The sequence below is a fragment of the Rhinopithecus bieti genome, unplaced genomic scaffold (genome assembly GCF_001698545.2).
Source record: "Rhinopithecus bieti isolate Rb0 unplaced genomic scaffold, ASM169854v2 scaffold_29393, whole genome shotgun sequence".
In the NCBI taxonomy this organism is placed as follows: domain Eukaryota; kingdom Metazoa; phylum Chordata; class Mammalia; order Primates; family Cercopithecidae; genus Rhinopithecus; species Rhinopithecus bieti.
In genome coordinates, this window is record NW_016813642.1 from 1019142 (window position 1) to 1041084 (window position 21943).

Sequence of the window (21943 nt, forward strand, 5' to 3'; positions counted from 1 at the left end):
CTCATATAATTTATTCTTTTGTTCATGAATCTAAAACAAATTCACATTCTCTTACAGCATTATGAACCTAATACACTGTAAATACTGCCAATATAGTCTAATATAAAATTGGGAGCTGGATTTTTGACATATATATCTAATCATTAATTTAATTAATAAAATATTTTATTAAGTAAGTCTCTCAAACCATGGTATTCTCAAAATAAGAGTGAAGCGATAAAGAGGAAAGTGAGATTAGAGTTTCTGGTTAGTAAAATTCCAGATAAGTTTATATGTATTTTCTGAAATAAATTCAGACTGAATAAAAAGAGTAAATTTCCAGGTAATTAAATGAGTAGCTAGTCTGTGTTTTAAACTTTGCAATTTGTGTGAGTAATTCTAGATTATGTATACATTACCAAATTGAAAATAAGCTGAAACCACAAATGTAAAACTCCGTAATAAATTAAACATTGAGGAGCACTTAGGGCTCTTTCAATATTAGCTTAGGAACAGTCAAAATTTTAAGCAGTGTACTGATTGATGCCACTAAGAGCCCTTTTTAAGAGCTCTAGAACACAGTTTTTTTTTCATTCTTGACCTTGAAAACAAAAGGCTGAAAATAAAATCAAAACTGAAAGTGTTGTTTTATATAATTTAAATTAACTCTATGGAATAATGAAGGCAAAGGGGTCTTACAGCAAGAAAGTATCATAAAATAGCTTGACAGACATATAACAGTGTGGAGGAAAGAGAAAAACAAGAGAACTATATTTCATTTCCAAATTACACAAACACATATAAATGTATAAAATACCACTGATCCTTAATCCATATTTCATTAAGCTAAAATCCTTACTTTTTGAAGAAAACCACATGAGACACCTCAGATAAGTTTCCATCATTGACCACCTTACCTGACACCTCATCTATAATTACAAACAAACTTGGGGTGTGGTTTATCTGCTCTAACAGTAGGACTCTCTGTAGATCATCAGATTCATTTATTAAGAAACCCCACCCCTTACCTGGTGGGAGAAACGCTGTATGCTGTTGTAACTGCATGTTGGCTAGAGCCTGTTGGTATTGGAAAATACCAGTGTTAAAGACTGCGGTGGCACCGTTGGTTTTTTCAAGAGCAGGCCTCTTTGGTAATGGGGGAAGTACAGCTTGAGGAATTCCCTGTTTAGTGAATGAGTATAAAAAACAAATACCAGTAAAAAGAGAAAAAGAAAAAAGAAAAATCAGTCGAAGGCTAAAATTGTTAGGAAGCATGAGCAAGCAAGCAGCAGAGCACTTAACTACCCGAGGGAAAAAATCCAATGAACAAAAAATTAAAGAAAAAAAAAAAAAAAGCAAGATAAAAGCTTTAAAGGAAGCATTATTTTTGTCCAAAACAAAATCTCACTAGTACGAGAGCACATGTTATAATGTGTTAAAGTGCTTTAGGTCCCATAATGCTTCAGGCTTTCTGTGAGAAGCCATTGATTTGGGAAAAGAGGAAAAGCCGCACTGCGAGCTCCATGAGGATTGACAAGTATAAGCAATGTTAATAGTTAATTGTACAGAGTGACTGAAACAGATAAAATAAAAACTAACCCACTGCTCCTCCCCCCAGATCTACCTAGACATGCAAATGTCCCAGAGCATGCAAGTTTTTTTCCTTAAATACTGAACTATAAATATTAAAATGTAAATAATTCTACCACTAAAGCCATGCTAACCAAACAGGTACATAAATATACAGTCAAAAATACACTCTTTATGTCCTCCAAGTATTTCTTTAGAACATTCTACAATGTAGTTAAACTGAATGTGGGCTGCTGGGCTTTCAGAATCTTTTATTGTATGATATCCGTCTATGTACTTAGATTAAAGTCTTTCTACTAATTTTGTCAGGAAACCACACTCAGTTTTTTCATTGTACTTTATAACTCTATAACAGAAAAAAGGATATATATTTTAAAGTTGATTAAAAAAAAAAAAAAAACTTGTATCTACAATAAAGCTACATGCCAAGCTAAAAGGTGAAAGGTCATAGTACCAGGTCAAAGGTTGCCTCGAGGGGTCGCTTCAGTGATTTGACAGCCGACTGAGTCTTAATTAGCAGGCAGCGAGCACATGATGGCAATGGGCCAGTGGGGTTCAAGCGCATTAACATAAACAGCAAGCAGAGGTGCATCATGGGGGCAGCAGTGCATTTTTGGGTAGGTGAGAAAAAACAAATAAAAAAACAAATCATCGGAATGCCATATACAACGAATAACAAGACTAAGCATGCACAATAAAGGCACTACTGAGTTGTTATTGGGAGGATAACTCCTCTTTGTAGTTAATTACAAACAAGATACTCTAACAAAAAAAAAGAGTGAAAGGAAGAGAGGAGGAGAGAGTCTGCCTTCTGTATTTTTGCTCAAGTATCCATAAACAAACACAGAAAAGATCTCTCTCATGATTATATCACTGTTATGAAATACTACACAGTGACTTTTAAAATGAGTATTTCATTGATTTAAGTCATATATTTATGTAAAAAATGACAACATTAAAACAGCTAAGCAAAGAACAAAGAATGGGCTCATTAAAATCAGCTACTAGATCACATTAAAATTTACCTTGATAATATAGTTTAGTAGCTATTCTTAATGATCCAGTTTCTAACTCTTTGAGTACTGCTGTCCCTCTCCTTTCTATATAATGGCATAGTCAAGCTTCTCTAGTGTTAATATTATGTTTATGCCACAATATTATTTCAGACAATCTAGAGAGTATACTACTCAAAATCCTGTAGCTAATTCTAAGAACAATTTTGTTAAACGATTCTCCTAAATAGTTCCGGATCATGTTATTGTTAAAAGCAAGATATATGTGAAGAAGAGCCTTGATGTGCAAAAGAACACACCAAAGGAAAACAATGGCTGATTAGATGGCACACAGAAATAAGAAGACCGAAAATGGCAATATCGTTAAATTGAAAAGGAGACAGGTGGTTCTTTACAAAGCAGAGATTTCAGAAACCCTACATCCAGAATAAGACAGATTAAGAGTTAGGCCAAGGGTAGGAGCAATCTGAACCATTTGAGGAGTTACCCTCACTTCTGTGAAAGTAACTTCTTTATATATTGTCTGGGATACCTGAACAAACATATCTTCAGCAATTTTATTTTAAAAAAGGTTAATAAATGAATAGCTTGTAGTCAGATAGAGTTGCTCACTTTGCTTTTCTGACTGCTAACAAGGAGAGAGCTGATATCTCTACTCACCATGGCAGCTGCAGTGGCTGCAGCCTGTGCAGCTGCAGCCTGGTTGACCTGGTATTGGGCAGCCTTGATCTTGGCTTGCAAATGTGCAGGGGGATGAAAGTATTTGCACTTTTCCCGAGAGCATCTCCCTTTGATGTAATCCATACACACAGTGACTGTGTTGTCATTGGTGTCAATCATTGTGCTGTCAGCAGGATGAGCAAACCGACAATCATTTTCTCCTCTGTTGCAATTGCCACGTTGGTACTCTCGACATACCTATGAGGTCATTAAGTACATGAGGTTTAGTCAACATGAACAAGACGACGCTTTCTGAAGATTTTAACTTAAAGTGCAAGACTGGTGACAGAAGGCTACAGATGAAAGGGGAAAAATGATTTTCAAACAAGGCAACAAAGTAACTTCAACATTTCCTAGTTTAGTTGCCAATTATAACTCCATTTCAGTATAAATGCCCATAAGAAAATACAGGTATAATATTAATTATGGTAAAAATACAATCTGAAATGGTGTTGATATACTTATTAATTGCAAAGGAAAAATAATAACTTCACAGTAAAGAAACATGGCAAACATCACTTTAACCAAGTGATCAAAATTAATATCACCAATAATGAGATGTAGTGACACTGTGTACCTATTGATACGATACAATGAGAAGGGCACACAATCACAATAGATGTATTACTGCCTGAATTTAATCAAGATGAAACATCAGATGAAGTGAATGGAAAGATATTTCACTTAATAACTGACTACTACTCTTTCAAAGTGTCAAGGTCATGCAAGACAGACTGAGATACTATCACAAGCTGGAGGATCCTGGAGTCACAGAAAGAATATTGGGAGGACAACTGGTAAAATTTGATTGAAGTCTGTAGATTGGTTAAACAGCAGTATATCAATGTTAATTTTTCTGGTCTTAGGAGAGATTTCACAGTTATGCAAGATATTAATATTTAGGTCAGTGAAGGCTAGACAGAAACTCTTGGGTCCATTTTTGCAACTCTTGTGTAAATATAAAATTATTTCCAAGTGAAAATATACAAAATCAAATTTGATAGCTTTTATGAAAATGTTTCCGGGAGTCATTTTTTGATCTTTAGAGATTCACTTGGTAGCTATATAAAGCAGTAAAAAAAGATTGGTTTTGTTATGTCTGTTTGTTTTATATTTGACAATTCTGTTAATTTTGCCACCGAGATCTTAGGGAAAAGGCGAAAACATTATTTCTCATTCATCTGCGCAATTTTGACTCTTATTATTTAAAAGCAGTCTTCATTTGGGATACTTTGACCCTTTTACCACAAGAGGGCCATCTAAAACACAGAATGTCCTTTTAATATTTTCCTGCTCTTCCTTCAAGCTTCAAGAAAACAATTTTTAATTGTTCAAAAGTATCCTTTCACAAATAGCAAATGCAGATATTAAGCACTTTATTTTGAAGTTAAGCAAGAAAGAGAAACTGTAACCCTGCTATGACTTAGGAAGCAAAGGTTTTCTTGGATTTAGATAAATAAAATGATTGCATTTAAATTTGGGTGTTTTCCCCATATTATATTCATATCCTATTACTGAGGAAAGTGCTTCTTAAAGAAAGAGATACTATAATCTGTACCACGCTACATCTTAAAAAAGAGCATTATAAATGATATCTTGCACTACTTGGAAACCTCAAGCTAGCTAAAGTTTTGTGTTCCAAATACATACAATGAGCCAGTGTCATTCATCACCACATTCAGAGTTATTAAGAACACAAAACGACTTTAAAATTATTCAAGATTCTGGTTTTTTATTAGTGTATTTATCTTATTGAACACAAGAAAAAAAAGTATTACCAAGATTTATAACTTAAAAAGCAAAAATGATCAAGCTGTTACCCAGAATAATTATCCTCCTCTCTGGCTGAACATTAGCATCAGCTATGGAGTTTGCTAAAACAATACCCAGTACCTAATCAAAATTTACTGTATGTGAGGCTCATCACTATACTCAGGAAGAGTATAGTGCCTACCTTAAATAATGATAAAAAGTTTTATGCGTGTATGTGTGTGTGTGTATGTGTATGTGTGTGTGTGTGTATGCTAAATATACACTACTGCATAAACAAAAGGGCTATTTTTCTGTTTAAGCAAACCTATGTTAATGCAGGCATCACCAAACAGGAAACTTGCAGAAGGTCTATAAGTGATCTCTCTCAGCTGCTGTTTGCTCCTCAGTAATTCCTGCTTTCTTGAATATGCTCAAAATGAACTGGCAGCAGGGAACTAACACTCTATTTTTCCTATGTAGTTTACTCTTTCCCACATTAACAATAAAGAAGACCTGAAGTTATTTAGGTTCTGTGTGTTCGTACTTGCATGTGTGTGCAGGGGGTGGGGTTCTACAGGTTAAGGATTGGTTTATTATAATCTCATATTCTTTACTCTGCTGTGAGACATTTAGAAAGAATTCTACAAATATTTAAGCAGAGTTAATAACTAAGAATTAGCTCAGAATGTGTCATAAAACCAACCTTTTTTGAGATTAAAAAAACTTAGTCAACTGTTTTTGCATAATATGCATGTTTGACTCTTTCATATTTTTATTTTTTTGCAGCTTATGGTTTTTCCTGATGTAAGAAATGGGACAAAAGAAACATACTGTAATAGCTACTCTCACATTATTCTTGCCTTTGAAAAAATAAAGAAGAGAAAATGTCTTGTGAAAACTTGTACTGGTGAAAGGTACAGGCCAGAGGGACTGGAAATTTACCAACCATTAGATGTGCATCTGAATTGTGGGGTAACTATGGGAACATGAACTTCCCAAAGCTTCTAAAACACATTTTTCCTAATAGACATCATCAATAAAATGGGATCTATCCCTTGGTTGCTCAATATGGGTTTGATCTGGTTTCTCTGATAAACTCGAGGACACTTTATGCTGATCCCCAAAATAAATCTCTTAGACATACTACTACATTAGTAAATTACAATTGACAAATTATTTAAATTCAACAAATTTAATCTCATAATTAAAAACAGAGTAAGAAATTATGACATTTATCACAGAGAATTTGAAACACAGAATGTAAATTAAATCTGAAAATTCTAACAACATTGTGGCTCATTTTTCTCTTCTCATCCAGTCTTCTGTATGTATGCACACATTTTAAAAAACTGTACAGTATAGCTATTATTTGGTGACCTTTTATGCTCAACGATGCAGCATAAGCATTTTCTCATTTTGCTAAATATTTTCCAGAGTGATCACTTTGGATGGCTGCATCAAATTTCATCAAATAGTGTACATAATACAGGTAATTCTTTTGGAGGATATCTAGATGATTTCCAGTATTTCCATATCACAAATAATATTCAAATAATATATCCATAACTATAGGCATTTTTCATTTTTGGCAGATAAATGTACAGATTTATCTGTACATGTGTATGTACTGGGTCAACATATAAAATATTTTGTGACTGGGCGTGGTGGCTCAAGCTGGTAATCTCAGTACTTTGGGATGCTAAGGTGGGTGGATCACTTGAGGCCAGGAGTTTGAGACCAGCCTGGCCAACATGGTGAAACCCCATCTCCACTAAAAATACAAAAATTAGCTGGGCATGGTGGCAGGCGACTGTAATCCTAGCTACTCAGGGGACTGAGGCAGCAGAATAGCTTGAACCTGAGAGGCGGAGGTTGCAGTGAGCTAAGATCGTGCCACTGCACTCCAGCCTAGGTGACAGAGCAAGACTCTGTCTCAAAAGAAAAAAAAAAAAATGTTCGATAAATGGTTTTTAAACCTACATTAAAATAATAAAATCTATTTAGCTACACATGTAATGTGATTCAACATGAGCCTTTTACTCTACAAGTACTAAGGCAAGATTTGCCAATGAAGATATTCAATGAAAACATTTAAATTCTATTTCCAGTTCTAAATTCTATTTCCAGAAAAATATCTACGGAATAATTATAAACTTTAAATAACCAAAAGAAAACATAGGAAAATTTCCTAAGGAAATGTAAATTAATTCTAAATAAACCTTCTTTTGTTAACTAAATAGCAGTAATATAGCAGACAGACAATAGGGTTTGTAGTCAGAAATTATGAGTTCCAGTTCCTATCACTTTACTAGCTATGGAGTCTTCATAATGAAAACACTATTAACATCTATTTAAAGGGTCATGAATACTGAATAAAATAATACACAGCTTATAACACATCATACAAATCTGGATAATATGAATAATCCTGTCATTTGATCTCTAATTTTTTAATACATGAAAAACATATTTCAAAATGGTCAAAATAATAAGTTTTATAAGTAGTATTAAATTTAACAATGCTCTGCAAGTTAAAGCACTGGGATTCTAAGGAGATTAATGTTCATATTCGAATTTATTCAAAACTGGAGAGTCATTTGCATGTTCTTTAAGGAGATATCCCTTTGAAGTAATATGTTTTGTGCTCACCATATTTGTATAATTAACTCAGTCATCTTGGAGAATAACAATCAAAAGCAGGAATAGAAAGCTAATTATAAGAAGAAACAGGGACTTTGTCCATTTTAACATTTTGAGAAGTCAATTTAATAGTTAATGGCCAATATTAAGAAACATATTCAAAGACATATAGCCACATGTTCACCAATAAGCAGCATGGACTTCACTTTCTATTAAGTTGGAACTAACAAGCTAAATTTTCTAAGTATTACTTTAAAAGTAATCCTGGATAATCACTTTGATTAATCACTTTGATCAAAGGGTTCACAACATTGTTGATCATGAGTTTATAATTTAATGCAAAGAAATTATCTCTATCTTCATTTTAAAAGGATTAAAATATCCACTTTGTAATCCTCATAATTCTGGCAATTAGGTAAATATAACTGTAGTCAATTTATTGTACAATTAAAATCCCTAGATAAATATCAGATGATGTGATTTCTAGTTTCAGTTGGTGATATGGTTTGGCTGTGTCCCCACTCAAATCGCGTCTTGAATTCCCACATGTTGTGGTAGACAGCAGGTGGGAGGTAACTGAATTAAGGGGGCATATCTTTCCTGAGCTGTTCTTAAGATAGGAAGTAAGTCTCACGAGATCTGATGGTTTTCAAAAGGGTTATGTCCCTGTGCAACCTTTTTGCTTGTCTGCCACCATGTGAAATGTGCTTTCCATCTTCCACCATAATTGTGAGGTCTCCCTAGCCATGTAAAACTGTAAGTCCAATAAACCTCTTTCTTTTTGTAAATTGCCCAGTCTTGGGTATATCTTTACCAGCAGCATGAAAATGGACTAATACAGTTGATTATTCAATAACTGTATATATTTGATCAATTTTTCTCCTTCCAAAAAAAATCAAGAAAAGGACATCTACTTTAACTACCTCATAGTATTTCTGTTAGGATCAAATGGGAGCATTCTTTGAAATCTAAAAGGTAGACTCCATCATTGCTATTCAGGCCAGAAAACACAAGCATACTTCTATAGGTAATGGAACTAAGAATCTACCACTTGATCTCATATAAAAAGATAAAATCTGAACAGGAATGACCAACGCCAGAACCATTAAGTCCACTTCCACGTTATCATTTATTAATTCCCATGAATGACTGTGCAAACCCAACAGGACAGGAAAATGGACACAACTTTGAAACAAGCTTGTCAATACACCAAGTTAGCCATTACCTTATTTAATTTATATTATTATTATTATTTGAGATAGGGTCTCCCTCTGTCACTCAGGATGGAGTGCAGGGGCGCAATCTCAGTTCACTGCAGCCTCAACCTCCCTGCTCAAGTGATCCTCCCACCTAAGTCTTTCAAGTAGCTGGGACTGCAGGTGTGAACTACTGTTCTTAATCTAGCAATTACTACAGTTTAAGCAACTTACAACTCTACACCACATCAAAACTCTAATCACAGAGATTAATAACTGACAGAGCCATAGTGTATTAAATTGTTCAAATGAAGATGTTACTACATTTTTAAGAGTCATTCTAAAGTTCATTACAGATTTAAAAAAACAACCTACATAAACCTCTATGTGCAAAACTCTTAAGGTTTCTTGGGAATTTTCCGGAGATATTAAAAAAAAAATCACAAAAGCAGTAGCCAAACATCCTCTAAAAAATGCAAAATTAAAATAATCCTACCAATAAGACTTTCTTACATTATTAAAAGCATCTTCTTTTCTAATCTTTTCTGAATAGAAAGTCTTTTATTCCATCATGTTAAATCCACTAAACACCTAAATAATCCCAACCTAGGCATGCTTTTCACTGTCATTCTAATCCTCATTTAGCTTTAAATGTTCTATTTTTTTGTAGTCAATGGGTATTATATATTTTTCTGCCTATATGAAAAAGGTTATTAGATTCTTCTGTGGAAGTAGTGGAAACATACAACCATTAGTGGCCTGAATTAGAAACTCGTGTAATGATTACCTCACAGAACAAAACTTTCAGCCAAGAATAATTTATTTTAAGATAAGCAAACACAAACTGAAACTATCAGAAACCGCTATTTGTCCACCTTTCCTGGAATACTTATGTTTTCTCATATAGACTGCTGATGTAAAAATGGTGCAGTTTACCAAATGTCAATCTAATGTTTTCATAAGTATGTGAAATACGTGTCCCCTGGTTTTTATTTGATTACTCCTATGTAATATAAATTACCTTAATAATCATCATTGTTTACCTAAAGTATTTCACTATGCTGTGCACAGTGTTCTCATCAACTTACTGGAGGAGATGGATTTTTAATTAAGGTTCACAAAAAACTACATCATTTACAAATACATTAAATAAATGATGAAAAGTTGAAGCCTAAATAAGAGATGCTAGTATCTTTTAGTGCATGTGTTTATAGCTATTTGCATTTAGAGTCACCTGGCAGATCTGTGAAAAATATTACCAAACCCTATCGCAGATCTACTGAGTCAGTCTTTGGGGATGAGGCCCTACATTTTTAACAATCACCCCAAGTGATTCTAATCTCATTAAAGTATGAAAACCACTGCTTTAGGTCTAGGTGCATAATCAAGATGCCATATTTTATAGCTGAATTGCTCAAAATGTAAACATGTTTCCAAGGAGAATGGTAACACATGATAAACATTTTTCATATTTTAGTACCTCTGTGGGATTACCCTGAGCCCTGAATAAGGGAATATATCTTTCTGTGTTTAATCACCTGAGTAACTGGTTGACTGACTCATTTATCCATTCATTTAACAAGTTATTGGGCATCAGTTATGAGTCTGGGCACTATTCTCATGTGGATCTTTTCTTGTCATTGATAAGACAGGAATTAAAGGGTTTCAAAGACATTCCTCACATCTTCTACTTAAAATATTTTCAACAGTTTCCTACTGAATATTGTTGAGTAAATGAGAGAATGAATGCATTCACGAATTCTTTTAGCATCATAAAAAATTACTGTGCATCTTGAAAATAAGTCAAACAATGATTTCTCCAATTACTAACTCTTTGTAATAAAACAGGGGTATGGCTAAAAAAACTCAGTCTTTTCTAGAATCTATAGATGTGAATAATTTCTTAACAAAATCATGGAAAGAAATTGCTGAGACCAGCCTGGCGAACACGGTGAAACCCTGTTTCCACTGAAAATACAAAAATTAGCCGGGCATGGTGGCACACATCTATAATCTCAGCTACTCAGGAGGCTGAGGCAGGAGAATTGCTTGAACTTGTGAGGTGGAGGTTGCAGTGAGCTGAGATCGCACCACTGCACTCCAGCCTGGGCAACAGAGTGAGACTGTGTGTCAAAAAAAAAAAAAAAAAAAAGGAAGTATGAATTTTGGAGTACAGGAAGTACTTGGCAACAAAGTCTTTTAAAAGATAGCCAGTAAAGAAAGGATAATATGAATATTGATATAAATCTCATGTTGTGTGTATATGTATATAATTTTTAAAAATAAATGTTTCAATAGCTTGTGGCTGGTGTTAAAAAAAAGAAAATGACCTAAATGTCCCTAGAATGTTCTAATTGGAAGTGACCTTAGAGATTATGGGGTGCAATCCCCTAACTTTACATGTGAGGAATATGAAGCCCAGAGAAGAAGAGCATCCTGATCCAAGCTGGCTCACCTAATTAGCAACATCACGTGCAGTAATTCTTGAATTCCTGTTTTCCAATTTAACATTTTTTTTTTTTTCTGTAGTATCACACTGGGTGCTGTAAAGATGTCAGTTTTAAGCAATTATGTAAGAACCAGAAGGTTGGCAATCTATGGTATTTTAAATTTCCTTATTGTCTAACAAGTTGCAGTAAAAAGATAGAAAGAAGTGGCAAGAAGAACTGGTCAATAGTTTAACTGATTCCAAAAATGTTTTACCTCAGAAGGAACTCAAAATTCAAATACATGCTTCAGAATTTCATAAGGAAGAAGTAAAGTATACATTTAAATACCAAATGACCAAACATTTGATCAATTAATAAATAAGTGCATTTATTGCCATGTCTTTTAGACTTCGATACGTGATGCAATTGGCATGCGAGGAAATAACGTGCAGATAGGATTGTCTAAAATCACAAGCACAGAGCAGCAAGATGCGCCTCAGAGCTCCACGCTGCACTATCCTAACAGGTTGGAACTGTGACACTGGATCCGATCTTGTTAACAAGAATAAGACAGGAAGCTGTACTACAATCAAGCATTTAGAGAAGCAGGATTCAGATAAAAGGCAAATCACAGTTGATGCAGTGGTAGCCATGTGTACTGACTATAGCAAAAGAAAACAGACAAAATACAGTAAGTAGCTCCTCACAAAAAGAAAAAACCCAAAGACAAAAGTCTTCATTTCAATTAAGCACTACCAAATATAACCAGTAACAAGCTACCCAAAATTGTGAATGTAGGAGGATTGGTTTAGTAGAGCTATAACCATTTTTTTGAATATCATCTATTAATAATTAATTCATTAAAGTTCATCTCAGATTGCTTATTTGGTTACCACTAATCAATCAACAATTATGCATTAAGAACTCAGGGTTTGCTTTAGAAAGGTTGGGGGAATAAAACTGCTTCACATGCTGAGCATCCAATAATTTCAGATATTTAAAAAAAATTTAAGTTTCCTCTTAATCCATCTGCAAACAGCATTAGTTAATTAATAAGCAAGTACAGTTGTGTAATGACAAATCACTCAAAAATCCAGGTGTATCAGGTGTATCTCCCTAGCAAGAACAAGTTGCTTCACATCTCTTCCCCTAAAATCATTTCCCTGTAAAATAGAATAAATAACAGTGTCTTCCTGATAAGATTGTTTTGAGCATTAAACCTCTGATGCATGTGTCTGGTATATGACTGTCAATACGCTAAAATCTCAGAGCCTTTGTAATGTATGCAACAAAAGTTAATAAATAATAAATCAGCTTATTAACTAAATTCCTGCTAAACTGACAAATTATTTGAGTCAATTATGTTCATACAACAGCCTCATTTTGCCACTTTCTCAGTAAAATTTATTAGCACTAAGTATTGCCTCATCCTCAGGAGGAGGAAATAAAAGGCATCCAAATAGGAAGAGAGGAAGTCAAATTATCCCTGTTGGCAGACAAGTTGTTTCTTTATCTAGAAAACCCCTCTGTCTCTGCCCAAAAGCTCCTTGATCTGATAAACAACTTCAGCAAAGCTGTAGGATACAAAATCAATGTATAAAAATGAATAGCATTCCCATAAACCAACAACATCCAAGCAGAGAGCCAAATCAGGAGTGCATTCCCATTCACAATTGCCACAAAAAGAATAAAATACTTAGGAATAACAGTTAAGCAGGGAGGTGAAAGCTCTCTAAAATGAGAATGACAAAACATCCCTCAAAGAAATCATGTATGACACATAACAAATTGAAAAACTTTCCATGCTCATGGATAAGAAGAATCCGTAACATTAAAATGGCCATAATGCTCAATGCAAGTTATACATTCCGTGTTATTCCTGTCAAACTACCAATGACAACATTCTTCACAGAATTAGGAAAAAAAAAAAAAAAAAAAAAAAACTACTTAAAAATTCATATGGAATAAAAAAAGAGCTTGAACAGTCAATAGCCAATACAATCTTCAGCAAAAATAACAAAGCTGGAGGCATCACATTACCTGACTTCAAACTATAGTACAAGGCTACAGTAAACAAAACAACAAGGTACTGGTACAAAAAAAGACACACAGACCAATGGAACAGAATAGAGAGCCAAGAAATAACGCAGCACACCTACAACTATTTGATCTCCAACAAAGTTGACAATAATAAGCAATGAGGAAAGGACTCCCTGTTCAATAAATGGTGCCAGGATAACTGGCTAGCCATACATAGAAGATTGAAACTGAACCTCTTCTTTACACCATATACAAAAATCAACTCAAGATGGATTAAAGGCTTAAGTGTAAAACCCCAAACTATAAAAACCCTGAAAGATAACATAGGAAATACCATTCTTGACACAGGACCTGGCAAAGATTTCATGACAAACATGCCAAAAGCAATCGCAACAAAAACAAAAATGGAAAAATGGTATCTAATTAAACTAAAGAGCTTCTACACAGCAAAAGAAACTATCAATGGAATAAACAGCCTACAGAATGGGAGAAAATATTTACAAACTATGTATTCCACAAAGGTCTAATATCTAGAATCTGTAAGGAACTTAAATTTACGAGCAAAAAACAACCCTATTACAAAGTGGGTGAAGGACATAAACAGATGCTTTTCAAAGAAAGATATACAAGTGACCAACAAGTATATGAAAAATGTCCATTATCACTAATATTAGAGAAATGCAAATCAAAACCACCAGATACCATCTCACGCCAGTTAAAATGTCTATTATTAAAAACTCAAAAAATAATGAATGTTGGCAAGGTTGCAAAGAAAAAGAAACAATTATACACTGCTGGTGGGAGTGCAAATTAATTCAACCATTGTGGAAAACAGTGTGGCAATTCCTCAAAGACCTAAAAACAGAAATCATTTGACCCAGTAATCCCATGACTGGGTTTTTACCCAAGGAATATAAATCGTTCTACCATAAAGACACACATGTGTATGCAGCACTATTCACAATAGTAAAAACATGGAATCAACCTAAGTGCCCATCAATGGTAGCCTGGATAAAGAAAATGTGCTATATATATACCATGGAATACTATGCAGACATAAAAAAGGATGAGATCATGTCCTTTGCAACAACATAGATTGAGCTGGAGGCCATTATCTGAAGCAAACTAATACAGAAATAGGAAACCACATACCACATGTTCTCACTTGTAAGTGGGGGCTAAATGATGAGACCTCATGGACACAAAGAGGGAAACAGCAGATGTTAGGGCCTATTGGAGGGTGGATGGTGGGAGGGGGGAGAGGATCAGCAAAAAATACCTATTGGGTATTGTGCTTATTACCTGGGTGATGAAATAATCTCTACACTAAACCCCAATGATATAAAGTTTACCTATATAAAAACCTGCACATGTACCCCAAACCTAAAATGTAAGTTAAAAAAATATATCGCCTCATCCTCACCAGGGAAAAGAGGAAAAGGTCATTTTGTTCTTTAGGTGGGTTCAATGACAGGTTTGTACCTTCAATGTACATTTGATGCTGTCACTTTTTCTCTACATCTGTAATTTACCAAATTCATTAATTCACAGTCATGTTGAAATTCTGAACAACCACTCTGAAGTAAGATTTATAACTTTAATATCTTTTTCATATACCAACAGCAGAGCCCACACATCTGATCATCCTTTACTCTAGAACTTAAGAGGATTATGCAAAAAACTTTTATGAGAGCACACTTCATAAACAAAGTTTCCTTTCTACTTCAACCAAAATATTGTACAGCTTATGAGGAAACCTGCAATAATAAATTGTAAAATGTTTTACAGACACTAATATTTGTTAATCTTTATGAGAACAATTTTTAGGGGATTGATAACATTTGTTATTCTTGATAGTTGCAACAATAACAACAAACATTCAGGAGGCATTTGCTATGTGCCAGATATCCCCCTAACTCTTTGAGGTAAGTGCCGTTTTAAAGATGAGGAAATTGAGGTACAGTGATACAACCAGGCAATCTGACTTTAGGGTCCAACCTCTTATCCACTATTCTAAATATGAATGTTGTAGCCTTTATAAACATTACATTAATCAAATACAGCATATCTATACTCTAGTAAAATGTTCCAAACCCTAAGCCAAAATCTCTGTTTTAAAATTTTTACAACTTTTTGGCCATGGAAACACACAAACAAACAAAAAAATGCACTTGGAGAATTAGAATGTAGTACATAAAGACACCAACTAGTCATTCCTACCTCAAGTCTGTCTGTTCGCATTAATTTCTGTGCAGCAGCTGCAGCAGCTGCAGGTACAGGGACACCCGGATTCCCTGTAACCAACATTGGTGCAGTCGGCAAGATCTCTGCTGGGACCAGGCTTGGAGAAACAGGTCCCAGATAGGGATTAAAGGCTGCTGATGCATTGGTGGCTAAGCTTGGTGCAACTGAAAACATTGGCTGAAAAATAAAATAAAAGCAAAATGTAACAAGCAGGTCTCAGCTCAAAGTTGATATTCTTAATTATACATTTGTCCTCCATCCATCTATCCATTCTTCCTTCCTTCCCTTCTTCCCTTTAATCCTGTTGTTCATTTACCATTCTGCTCCCTCCATCCATCTACCTCCATTCCTCGGGCCTTTCCTGTGCCTTCTTTCCCTCCTTAATCCTGTGCGTTCATTTTACTATCATTTAGGGGTAAGGCTGTTTTATTAAATAAGCATTCATCAAATCAATGTTTTTCTAAAATTATAACAGGTAAAATATCCATTAAATTATTCACTGGAATTTTGAACCTAAGGGTCTACAATACTTGCAATTTTTTTTTTGAAAAATAGATAAACTAGGCAGAAACTCCTTGTGGTCACCTAATCTTCATCTTTGCCCTGACTTAATTCTAGGTATTTGTCTAAGAAATACATTTTGTAATTGCTATGTCAGATGTACTTGAAAGACCTGTTTACAACTCTTAATAGGTTGCAAGTGTCCTATGATCCGGAATAAATAAAGTAGAACTCCCAGGGGATAAAAGAGTTTCACAGTCAATGTAAGCTGTAAATAAATCTCATGGGTATGGGAAAGGTGATGATGACACCTTGTCTTCTGAGCACATAAGATAAAGTGTTTGGTATACTTACTTGATGGTGATTTTTCTGGGGGAAATTATAAATGTTCCACTAGTCTATCATACCTTACTGAGGGAAAACAAGTCTAAAATGTGAAGTCTGAAGTAGAACTGCTACTAAGGAAATGCTACATGATTAGTCAAGGAAATACATATGGCAGAACTGAATAAACTGCTACAAGACAGAATTTCTTCCAGAAATGCTTTCATGGATACACAAGGATTGTTTCTATTTGTTGATGTGAAAACTTGCATATCATAAAATATACTTGTTCTTGAATAGCATTAATTTACCTGAAATCTAACAATTTGTTTTTCTAGTGTTTAAAGTATAACAGAACACAACAATTTCATACCTTATCGATAGTACATTTTTAACTTCCTAACAGACACTCAATTCTAGTTCTTGAAGTTTAATGCTTCGTGTAACAATGCTTGTTTCTGAAACACAAAAGCTTGTAGGCAAAATGGATGCTGTTCTTTAATTTTTTTTTTTTTTTTTTTTTTTTTTGAGACGGAGCCGTGCTCTGTCGCCCCAGCTAGAGTGCAGTGGTGTAATCTCGGCTCACTGCAAGCTCCGCCTCCCGGGTTCATGCCATTCTCCTGTTTCAGCCTCCCTAGTAGCTGGGACTACAGGTGCCCACCACCACACCTGGCTATTTTTTTGTATTTTTAGTAGAGATGGGGTTTCACCATGTTAGCCAGGATGGTCTCAATCTCCTGACCTCATGATCCGCCCACCTCGGCCTCCCAAAGTGCTGGGATTACAGGCATGAGCCACCGAGCCCAGCCTCTTTAAGGTAATATTTAACAATTTATTTTCTTTACTCAGCAGTAATGAACAGAATTACAGAACATTTTTTAGAATAAAAGAGACATTATAATGTATTAATAACTAATTCTGCCATCTGATAGGAATAAGAAGTTACATGATCCCTGAATATATGTAGCATTCAAGAGAGCTTTGTAGCAAAACTTTTTGCAATATAAGGTATACATTACAAATGTAATTCTTATAGTACAAAAGAAATACGTTAAAAAGTAAAATATATCCTTTATTCACTCTGGCCCTGACTGATTCTATATTTAGAAAATAAAATGAATTTCAAGTGTTCCCTTTTTCTTAGGGCAGTGGTTTTCAACTGAGTTGTTTTGCCTCTCAGGAGACACCTGGCAATGTCTAAAGACATTTTTGGTTGTCACAGCTGGAGGGGAACTATTGCATCCAACGGATGGAAGCCAGGGATGCTGCTAAGTATTCTACAACATATAAGATAGCCCCTCGCAATAAAGAATTATCCAGCCCCAAAAGTCAATGCTGTCAACGTTAAGAAGGTCTTTCTTAGGGAACTCTTCTGTTGACCTCAAAAATTGCTTGGGAAGCAAACTCTTTGCATTTAGCTATACATTTTACTAACAAAATATGAAAACCAGAATATGCAATACCTAATGTGATTCATTGAGAAAAAACAATACAATATAGATTATACCATTTCAACTTAAAATAATTATGCTTCTGAACACGTTGGTTTGAATGCCATGTTTAGCTGCTCTGCCAGGTCGATGGCTCTTGCCTGATGAAGTGGTCTCAAGTAGCACCTCTAATCACCAACCCCTCCCAGCACAAAGCAGCAACCTGCAGACAACAAGAACTATCTGTGCATTCTAGATCTTAACAATCAACAAGCTGTCAAAAACTAGGGCCCAGGGCAGTCTCTGTCCACCAACACTTCCCGGAGCCACAGCTGACTTAATGCTGCGCCACTGTTCACTCTCTGTCCAGGTGGCAGCAGGACAAGGATTGATTGTATAGTGAATATATGTTGAACTTGGATTTCTATTCAAGGATATTCAGGTTAAACTTGTACTTTGTTACACATTGTCAGATTGCATATGAAAATCCAGCCAGACAAGCACCTTAATTTCTATATTAGTCATTTAAGAATTATAAGAAATTTAGCATAGAAGACTAAAAGAGTCTATGTCAGGGGACTAACAGACTAGTTCAGCAAACGGACAACAGAAGCTATTCACTATCATTCCTCTTTGCATTTTTTTACTATGAATAAACATGTATTTCCAGATAGTGCATTTTTAATGTATACTTCAGAAAGTTACTGAGATGTTTATGTTACTGTACATAATCTACTATAATTATTTAAAAGCAAAGGACAAATTTAAAATGTTTTCGGAAGAAAAGCATTTTATTTTAATAAAATGAGACCAGAGGCTAATAAAACTCAGCTCTCTTAAATCTCATCAAATAAAATACACTGGAAATCTAAAAATGCATATAATGCAGCTGTTGCACATTACAGGCAGAATAACACTTTTGTTATGTAAAAATACTGCTTTAATAACTGGCAATAATCTTTCCTGAGTTGTTTCTATAGAGTCAGCAAGAGAATTGATCTTTTGCTTTAATTCAGCAGAGCAAATTCAAATCTGAACAATTTTAGGGCACTGTCCCCAAGTCAAGTCTGTAGGAGTTTTTTAAAATGTGAAACCTCAACTATTCAGCAAGCATTATCTCAAATTGTTCCCTCTTTCGATAAGCAGAGCTATTTGCTGAATAGGCAGACAATCAATAACTAGCTTTATACTATGAAACTTGATTCCAAAAGACAGACAGACAGACAGGCACACACACACACACACACACACACACACACACACACACACGCAACATTCCTTCATTTATTTTAAATTTTTGTGAATTTGTTACATCACTTTAGTCATACTGTTTTCTCAAAGAGTGCCATGTTGAAGATAGGTCACTGCTAGCCCCATCAGAGTGCCCTAATCAGATTAGGAAAGCACTTGACCTGCACTACTGCAGGAGGTTCAGCAGAAATCTCAAAGACAGATATTAATGCAATGTTGTTATCAAGTGGCATCCTGTTCTCTCTCTGAAGGATAACATATAACTATGTAATTGGTATATTTGATACTGAGTATATTCTTGTGATAATGATTTGTAGGTATCTCTGTTACTGGAAGACATAAGAAAGTTTGGTTTATAATTGCCTTTTGCCAACCAACACCCTCACCAGAGAAAAACAAAGTACGAACTTACTAATTCTGGTGCTGCTTAATCACTTGTTTGTTTTAAATCAGACATTGATTCCATTAAGGTAATCAGGCTTCATTATAAATCAAAGTGTTAATGTCATATTGTGACCCTAGTTAGCTATGCAAACATGATTATTAGTAGTAACTCCCTATTTATTGTGTGTCAGTGTCATGCTGAGTGCTTTATCTGTGCTATTTATTGTATTTAATCCTTACAACAGTAGAGTATAAATTCCCTTGGTAAATTTTTTTTGTTGTTGTGTTTTTTGAGGGGTAGAGATCAGAAGAGATCTGTTTAGTTCCCTACGGTCTATAGATTATGTGTCTATAGACACAAATGAGTGAATCGAAGGCCTAGGATGTGACCACAGGTGTGTCTGATTCCAAGTGGTTCTGACAAAGTGGTTTTCACACAATGAACCAGGTGTCCATTAAAATCACCCGGAGGACTTTTAAACCGTGAATGCCCTGGCCACTCCTCACTCGTCAGAATCTCTGGTAAGTGGCAGGATTTTTTTTAGAGCTCCTAGGTGATTCTAGTTCCACACACTATGTCGTTTTCTACAGATACAGGTACACTTTTCTGATTGTAAGTAAGGTCTCTAAGGATACATGTTCCCTTATGGCTCTTTTCTTTTAAACATGGTTTATCCTCCACACTGAATGCTACCCATAGCTAGCCAATCTGTTTAATCCCTAATTGTGCTTCAAGAATTAAGACTCTTCGGGTAAGTTGTTCTTGATCCATCCACATCTCAAACTATGAAGGGGTTTTTCTTACCCTCTGTTCCCATGAACTCCTAATTACTTGAATGCAGCATATACCACTGCATGGGTTTATCTGAATATCTCCTCTAGTCTGACAATACTGGAGGCTCCTAGAGGGCAGACTTTTGCCTTATGTCTTGTTCATGTTATGTATGTGCTGCGTTTAGCATCTATACAGATCCTCTACAAACATTTACTTAACATATATACTAATGAATTTGCTAACTGCTTTTCTCTGTCATGGAAACAAGCAAACACATTAAATATTCTTTAGAATATATACTTGAATGTGAAATAAAAGTGATTGTTATTTTCTTTCTTTACCTCAAAATTTAATGATTACTATCTGTAATATACCTGTCCAAAGTTTATTCTTTTTGTTTTGCAATTTTTTATATTAAGCTTTCTAAGTTTCAGTAATGTAGTTACCATGTTGTAATGTTGCAAATATCACAGGGGCTGACATTTATCTTAAAACACCATGTGAACATTGTTTGTTTTGCAATGTTTGAGAATAATAAAAAAAAAAAAAGGAGGGAGTATATGTAACAGAAATATGTAATCAGTATACACTGAAATTCACAGAACACAAACTTTGTCATATTTTTCTAGATTATATGTATGTATATAAAGCAATAAAATATAAAGTGCTTTTTTTAAAAAAACACACAAAATCAAGGTATATAAAAGCATGTTTCTGGGTAGACATAACCCTGTAACTAGTCTCAGTGAGCTATTTTGAATATAAACAGTGCCAAAAGCTAACAGGAGGTATCAACAAATTCATGTTATAAAGTTCTTTTTTTCTAAAAAAGCAGGGCCAGGCACAGTGGGTCTGGCCTATGATCCCAGCACTTTGTGAGGCTGAGGCAGGAGAATCACTTGAGCCCAGGAGTACGAGCTTACAGTATGCTATGACTGCACCACTGCATTCTAGCCTGGGTGACAAAGCGAGACCCTCTTTCTTAAAAAAAAAAAAAAAAAAAAAAAAAAAAAAAAAAAAAAAAGCGGGAAAAAAAAAAAAAGATAGCAAATGACTGGAATAAAATAAGAGATACTGTTATAACTTTGCTCCTAGACTGATTTGTGACTGGATAAATCAATGAGTATCTCCTTCATTCTTAGTTTCACTTCATCCTTCAATCCAGTTTTACCAAAATAACAAACATTTAAATAAAGAACACTCTGGCCCTCCTAGCAGAAAGGTATCAACCAGGCACGGCCTAGTTCCTAAAATCCTGGGCCCATTCTCTCAGGCTGCTTGAGGATTCACAGGCTCCTTAATGGAAACAGGCAGTAAGAACAGCAGGACGGATGAAAGCCTACTCAGAGAAACTGACATGGAAACATTTTACCACAAACACTTTGGGATAAAGTGGCCTTATCTCAACCATTACCTGGATAAAATGGAAAGTAAAGAATCAAAGAACTATTTAAGAATTCTAGGTGTTCCTGGAAGCGTGACAAATGATGTCTTCAAAGCATTCTGCCTCCAACTGGCAACAAATGCTTGGAACATGACATGACAGCAAAGTCTATCTAGGTGACAGAAGCAGCAAAGAAGCTCTCAAGACATTAGCTAAAACCAGAAATTGAATTTCTCTACTCCTAGGCTATTTCAAAATTCATGAAGTGCACAGGATTTCTACACAAATTAT

General features: G+C 34.9%; 1 protein-coding gene across 26 annotated transcripts in view; it reads right to left on the reverse strand.

Moving 5' to 3' along the window:
* Nucleotides 1-21943, reverse strand: part of MBNL1 (muscleblind like splicing regulator 1) — a 219033-nt gene that overhangs the window by 14273 nt on the left and 182817 nt on the right. For 17 of the 26 annotated variants that reach the window (XM_017848825.1, XM_017848831.1, XM_017848827.1 and 14 more), the window contains 4 exons: nucleotides 15580-15780; nucleotides 3243-3500; nucleotides 2024-2077; nucleotides 1008-1161 (listed from right to left, as the gene is read on the reverse strand). In XM_017848825.1, coding sequence (XP_017704314.1) covers nucleotides 1008-1161; nucleotides 2024-2077; nucleotides 3243-3500; nucleotides 15580-15780 — 667 coding nt within the window. The remainder of the gene's footprint in view (nucleotides 1-1007; nucleotides 1162-2023; nucleotides 2078-3242; nucleotides 3501-15579; nucleotides 15781-21943) is intronic. The other 9 variants (XM_017848845.1, XM_017848838.1, XM_017848829.1 and 6 more) reach the window with 3 other exon arrangements.